This window comes from Triticum aestivum, chromosome 5D, assembly GCF_018294505.1.
Source record: "Triticum aestivum cultivar Chinese Spring chromosome 5D, IWGSC CS RefSeq v2.1, whole genome shotgun sequence".
Taxonomy (NCBI): Eukaryota; Viridiplantae; Streptophyta; class Magnoliopsida; order Poales; family Poaceae; genus Triticum; species Triticum aestivum.
In genome coordinates this window covers 493113175-493120371 of record NC_057808.1, presented here as the reverse complement: position 1 = coordinate 493120371, position 7197 = coordinate 493113175, and the positions used below count along the sequence as shown (strand labels likewise).

General features: G+C 50.0%; 1 protein-coding gene across 1 annotated transcript; it reads left to right on the top strand.

Annotated features, from left to right (window-relative positions):
- Positions 1–3690: 3690 nt before the first annotated feature.
- On the top strand, positions 3691–6944 carry LOC123123125 (myosin-binding protein 7). Its single transcript, XM_044543577.1, has 3 exons — positions 3691–4893; positions 6436–6479; positions 6569–6944. The coding sequence occupies exons 1-3, from the start codon at positions 3949–3951 to the stop codon at positions 6669–6671; spliced, it is 1092 nt and encodes a 363-aa protein (XP_044399512.1). The 5' UTR covers positions 3691–3948; the 3' UTR covers positions 6672–6944.
- Positions 6945–7197: the final 253 nt, after the last annotated feature.

Below are 7197 nucleotides of genomic sequence, written 5' to 3'. Positions count from 1 at the left end.
CCACAGTTTACTCCCTCGGTCATAGCGTCGTAGTGCTTAGGCGAAGCCCTGCGCGGATCACAACGCAATCACCATCACCACGTCTCATGCTGACGAAACTATCCCTCGACCCTCTGCTGGATCAAGAGTTCGAGGGACGTCATCGAGCTGAATGTGTGCTGAACTCGGAGGTGCCATACGTTCGGTACTAGATCGGTTAGACCGCGGAGACGTTCGACTACACCAACCGCGTTATACTAACGCTTTCGCTTTCGGTCTACGAGGGTACGTGGACACACTCTCCCCCTCTCGTTGCTATACATCTCCTAGATAGATCTTGCGTGATCGTAGGAAACTTTTTGAAATTGCATGCTACGTTTCCCAACCGTTTTGGTGTCGGTTTACGGGAATTCAGACGCACGGACACATCTGAGGATGTATCTGACAGAACATTGGTCCGAACATTTGCGGACGATTTTCGGCACGGCGTTGGAGATGCACTTAGCTTTCTTCAGATTTCCCAAAAAAAAGTATTAGCTTTCTTCATACCAGCAAGAAAGTTTCATATACCCCCGCAGGGACAAAAATGCGCTCTTCTTTTAGGTATTTTAATATAAAATAAGGATGTGTTTGTGGTATTTGTAGTAGCTTCAGATTTTTCTATGAATGTACATGAAGCTAGAGCCGTCCATGACATTTCAGTGGTCTGGTGCTAAATAATTTGGTTACCATCTTTATTTAGATTGCTTGGCATGTCATGTCAAATCAACTAAGGATTGCACTAGCCTGCATTATTTGAAATTTTATACTCCAAGATTCTAATAATTACATTTGTGCAACCCACCATCGGTGAATCATCAAAATGATGCTGAAAATATGGATATACATCGCGTAAAATGGAACGTTTGGGCTTATTTGACGCAAATGCTAATGATGCCAACAGTGTATCTGTTGGAAATTTCTCCCCACCTGGTGCCGATCTCCGAAAAAGGCTTTGGCCACGCTTTGTAGATAAAGCAATACCCGAGCCATACAAGATACAGCCGACAAAACAAGAAAAATAAAGGAAACGGCAAAAAATAGAAGATGCTAAATAACACCTACCATGCTCCAAATGCACTAAGAACACTTGAGGATTCAAGCCCTCGACGACCCGAGGTCAAACCATCAAAGAAACTAAGTCAGGTGATCTGCCAGCCGCCGAAGGAAGACCTCGCTCCGTCAACTCCCATGAGGCCAACTATTTCGTACCCATTCATCTCTACATCCAAAGAGACCCCTCTGCCCTCTCGCCCTGGATCAAAGGATGCCGCCATCGGGAGGTAGAATTGCTCACCTCCGAGCAAGTATGGACAGGACCAACAAGGTGCTGCGAAGCGAACCACAAACATGACCACCTCACCTCGCGAAGCAAACCACCGACATCGTCATCGCCTCCGACGAAGACCAAGACACACACCGCAAGCTGCCAAACGGACCAACACGGAAGATACACTGGCAGTCGACCACCCATCCAAAGTCCCAAGGCAAGTCTTCAGGAAGGAAAATGACGTCGTCGGAGCACCGTCGCCGCCCAATCCGAGGGATTTATAACTTTCACCCAAGGCGTGGAGGAGGAGGGTAGGGGTTGAACGTCGAGGTCGCCTATAGGAAGGAGAACAATGTCCAGGGCATCGCTGACATCTTGACCGCCACCGACGGTCAAGAGTTTCCTCTGATTCAAGCCCCAACCATCCCCACCAGCTGGAGGAGTTGGATCACGGGCTAATGGAGCAGTCCGAGGAGTGAGAGAGGACGCCACCATCTTCAGCTCAGACACTAAGGGCCGATGGGGCAGCCCGAGGAACGAGATCCATGCATGCGCAGCTGCTGCCGCATCGCCCGCCATAGACCCAGCCACACGTTGTGCCGCCAAGGTGCCCCACACGAGTGTCGCGTCTCTCGCATGCCACTGCATCCTGCGATGCATGACATGGTTAGGGAGGAAAAGGGCCCCCGCTGCCAACACTCGCGAGGGGTTTTGCGCAGGTGGCGACGAGAGAGAGGAGGAACAAAGGGACGAAGACGAGGGTTGGCGGCGCCGCCACCGAGTCGCCTGCGGGGACGGGGGTAAGTATTGAGTGTAGCTGGATGTCATCTTTTGTGAAGAGTGGCAATACTGTGTAAGCTCCCGGATGTTTTGATGTATAACGATGGAGGTTGAAATATATAATTTATATGCATTCGTCTCTTCATCTTTTCTGGAGTGATAATGTACACATTTGTGCAGATCAATGTTAATTTATTTCAGTCACTGCAATAAAATTATAAAGAATGATTCCCGGAAGTTCGTAAACTCAAGTGATGTGTGCAGTGCAGTCTACTAAGATAATGGAACATGTGAGGTTAGGTATCGGCTCCATCAGCCGAAGGTAAGCTTTGATCCTAATAAGTTGTTAACGAAGTGACAATGTTGAGCTATCTTTGTTTGCTCCAACAATAATCATTTCGGGTATATATAAACAGGGCCACACCTTATTATGCATTATACCTGGCCATCCCTCAGGCCGGGCCGGACCTGACCAAGCCCGAAGAAAAAACCCAGGCCCAAGCACGGCCCGGCCCAGACGTCGGGCCTAAAAACAGGCCTAAACCCGACCCATCACAGCAAAAGCCTGCCGGGCCCTTCGTTAAACAACAGATATGATGGGCCTGGGCCTGACCCGGCCCAGCCTTCGGGCTCAAAACTTAGGCCCGAGCCCGGCTCATGGACAAGGTCAGGCCGGGTCAGGTCGGGCTTTTTCAGACCGGGCCGGGCTGCCCATGGCCAGGGCTAGTGTGCATGATTAGGACACTCTGCAGACAGAAATAGGACAGGACATGCCCCGAGGAAGCTGAAGACACCGCCGATCTCGCTAAACCGTCACGTGCACGTCCACTGACGCCACGAGCGCTATGTCTGCACTCCTCCCCCACGGACCACGCCATTGACCTCTGTCCCTCTTTTACAATTGACCCCTGCTCTTGACCACGGACGGAACCTTGACCCAAGTGGCCGGATCAGGAAACGTCAGTCGCCGTGAGCCGCCGCCGGCCGCTGCCTGTGCCATTTCTTCCCGTCGACCTCACCTGCTTCCGACGAGCAAAAACAAGGCGCGCTACAAAAAATAAAAATCGTGTGGCCAGGCCAGGCCAGGCCAGATAGCTCGCAGCACGTAATAAAATTCCGCAGGAGTGGCGCGCATCGGCGACGAACCCCACCTGCACGATTCCCACGGTTAGTGGCCGTGCACGTCGTAGCAGCGCGACCATATGCCCCTGAATCACACAACTCCAAGCTCCTTTTTTGTACCCCTCAAAAAAGTTACTTTTTTTTGTTGTATACTAGTACTTCCTCCGTATCAGAATATAAGACTTTTTTGACTCTAGTATAATGTTAAAAAACGGGAGTAGTTGAGAGAAACACCACACGATCCACCAGCTCGCTAGGCCCAGAACCGCACAATAGTGCGCGCCTTTTATCTTTCCTCTTCCTCCCGTGTTCATTCTTGCCCAAACGCGCGAGGGAAGGAAAGGTTAGATTAAATCAAATCGTGAGCGACGGCCGCTTCATTCTTTTTACGGTTTCTTTCCGCGCGGGCGACGTGGAAAGCTCACCGGCTCGACGTGATGATGATGATGCCCGCCCGCTTATTCCCAGCTGCCTTAATCTAATCGTACCACTATCCGGATCGTTTCCGATCGATCGAATTATTGAGCACTGTCGCTGCCGCTGGCCTCTTCCAGCCTAGCTCAGCTCAGCTCGGCTCGCGTCCCGTCCAACTCACGCCACCCCACCACTCCCCGCCTTTCCCCTCCCCCTCCCCGCCGAAAGGGACCTTCGCCGGCCGCCCGGTCCCACCCACGGCGGCCGCGCTGACGCCGCCGGCGGCGGGGGGCGGGATCCGGGGCTGGGGATCGGATCCCGCGGGGCACATACATGCTGCCCCCATGGACCAGCTCCCCGACTCCCTCCCCTCCTCCTCCACATCCCCGCAGGAGTCGCGGCGGTCGGTGAAGCGGAGGCCGCCGCCAGCGGGGTCCCCGGAGCCGTCGCCGAGGGCGGCTGCGGGCGCGGCGGAGCTGCTCCGGCGGGTGGAGGAGCTGGAGGCGGCCGCGGCGCGGCTGGCGATGGAGAAGGAGGCGGCCGAGGAGTCGGCGCTGGGCCTGCAGGGCGAGCTGGAGGCCGAGCGGGCCTCGGCCGAGACGGCGGCCAGCGAGGCCATGCTCATGATCGAGCGCCTGCAGCGGGAGAAGGCCGCGGCCCAGATGGAGGCCCGCCAGTTCCGCCGCTACGCCGAGGGCCGCGCCGACCACGAGCGCGAGGTGCAGGAGGAGCTCGCCTCCCTCTCAGACCTCGCCGCATCCTACCACTCGCGGCTCCAGTCCCACGGGATCGACCCCGACACCTTCTCCGACGAGGAGGACGAGGAGCTCTACGAGGAGCAGCGCGGGCACGCGGACCAGATCGACCTGGTCGCGCCCGAGGCAGAGGGGGGCGGCGCCGACTTGTTAGTCAGTGCTGGCATGGAGGTGAAAGCCATGGTCGAGGAGGAAGAGCAAGAGCAGTCCACTGCCCCTGTAGAGAAAGAGTTCGAGTACACGGTGGATGTTAGGTGCGCGAGCCCGACGATGGCGGCGGTGGCCGTGGTGGGGGAGTACGTGGGCGAGGTAGCCGGCAATGCAGGGGGCTTATATGCGAGGGTGGAGGCGCTGGAGGCAGACAGAGCGGCAATGCATAGAGAGATTGCGGCGCTGCGGGCGGAGAGAGCACAGTTGGTCATGGCGAGGGAGATGGCTCGTCGACTCTGCTGGGAAGTGGTCTCTGAGAGGAAAAGCATTGTTAAGAAGGCTGTTGTCCCGGCGAAGAGATTCTCGGCATTAGGAATTTGCAAGGTATAATCGAGTTCGCTCAACATTGGTCATTATTAGTAAGTTGTAATTTCATTATGCATAGCAAACGTCATTCGTGCATTTAGTAATCTCATCAGGTATTGTTTTGTGAGTTCAAGGTGCTAACTTCAGAATATTGGCGCTAAATTTGGAGCCTAGCACATTTGTAGAACTTAGTTGCATACTTGCATTGCATGTGATTGATGGATTTAGTTTGGGAGATTTTGGTTGTGCCTCGGATGAAATGCGTTGCAAATCTTGGCTGGGTGCGGGACAGAATCAGAATTTTGACATTTCCTAAACTTTGTAAAATGAACTGAATTTTTGTTTTCTTTTGAATTGAAGCAGCAAGGCACCAGTTAGTACTCTGAACTATTTTTAGGGTGCTGATGATTTGCCATTGTTTCTTTGTTAAGTTGATGCCATCTGGTGTCTTTATAAGCGATTTAACATTTGCAGCTAGATTGAGTGCATGAACTTGCTTTGGAGGTGTGATTATCAACTTGCGTACTCTTTGTTGTTAACACAAACTTGATCTTTGTTAAAACTTTGAGTTGACAATTTAGTGACTGGGCTGTGCATATTTATATTTGGAGATACTCAGGATTTAGTTTGTGTCTCTCATTCGGAGAGCATAAAAGTACTTCTCCTTTGGTGGATTCATTTTTAGTTACTTAATACATTTGGGAGAGTGCTTTAGCACTATGTGCTTAAGGTGCTAATTTTAGTACGCTGGAGAGTCGCACATTTGCAGAATAGTTGCATTGCATGTGATTAATATATGTAGTGGAAAATTTGGCTCTGGCCTAGATGAAATGGGATTTTGGAAGTATGGCTGCGTGAGACTGATAGATAAAATAGATAAATGAAATTACTGTAAGATATTTTTTATAGCATCATCGTGTGTGTTTGGTCAAAGTTAATATACCATCCCCAATGTTTTAAGTACAAAATTGTTGCTTGAGATGCCTAAATGGTGTGTCCCAGCAATTATATTCTTCTCCCTCATATGCATATAATACACATCAGTAGTAATCCATCGTGGCCATTAATAATTGAAACTTAAACGACAGTTACTTTACATGAAAATGCTTTCATTGGTTGTGATGATTATTGATAAACAAATTTGTGAAGTGAATAGAGCTCATTTACCAAAGTTATGTCAAATGCTAACAATAATTCAGCTAATAATTATTCGCGACTACAGACTGAACTCGTTTTCTTGTTATCCTTTCATCTATTCCTTATGTGAAAATGCAGTGCGCTGCAACCTGCAGGCATGCTAGACGTGGTAGTAATGAGATACAATGACACTTGAAAATATATGTTGCATGATACGTCTGTTCTGTTTTTCTGTTAAATTATTTGAAACTGTAACTTGGAAAAGTAAACTATTATATAATACGGAGTATTTGTTTATTTTTCAACTGCCTTTGCTAATCCATCTGAATTTTTCATGTCCACCCTTGAGTAATTTGAAGTTCTGTAACATTGCCACTGTTCTCATCCTCGGGAAATTCATAACTTTTGATATCTTTGCTGCAGTGGTTGCTCTCCGTAATCTTTTGGAGAAGAAGCTCTACTACCAGGTAGTTCTATACCATGAATCGTTCTGAATCTATGATTATCCTTCTTCGCTCTGATGCAACCCTAAACTGCTGCCATGACTACTCCACAGGTATACCTTCGGCTTGTCAACTACGTTCCTTGGCCTCCTGCTGCTCCTCGACAGATCCACCACGTTGAGTCCATGGCGGCGCCTGCATAGGCCACAGCAATGACCACGGCCTCCGCCATCCCACAGCCAAACACATGTAAATGCAGAACTTCAGACGATTGGTTACCACTCTGTTTTGCGCGTGCATTGCATTCTTTGATGATGTGTTTCTTTTTCGTTTTGGCTGAGTACAGCGCAGTATTGGCGATGTAAGTTTTGGCTTTCAAGCTTCGAGCTTGCTGTATAGTGTGTTATTGAGACTACTAGGCTTGCATAGCTTGTAATCTGGAGCTAACTGACGTGCGGTGAGTTGTGGAATCTCTGATGTTTCCAGTGCTGTCTCCGTCTCTGTCTCCTCGGCAAGTAAATGCTGTGTACTTCACTCTTCAGATTTGTACTTCTTTTGATCTTGAACTAGCATCGTGACTTAATCACATAGGCCATGTGAATTATGTGCTGGTCGAGGGACCTCTGAAGCACGTTAAATTGAGAAAAAGAAAAGAGCACTGTGCTCTTGAAAACCTTTTTTTTTTTAGGATCTCTCGAAAACCATCTAAGGGTCTGCTTGGATTATCGTTTTGCTTCCTGCT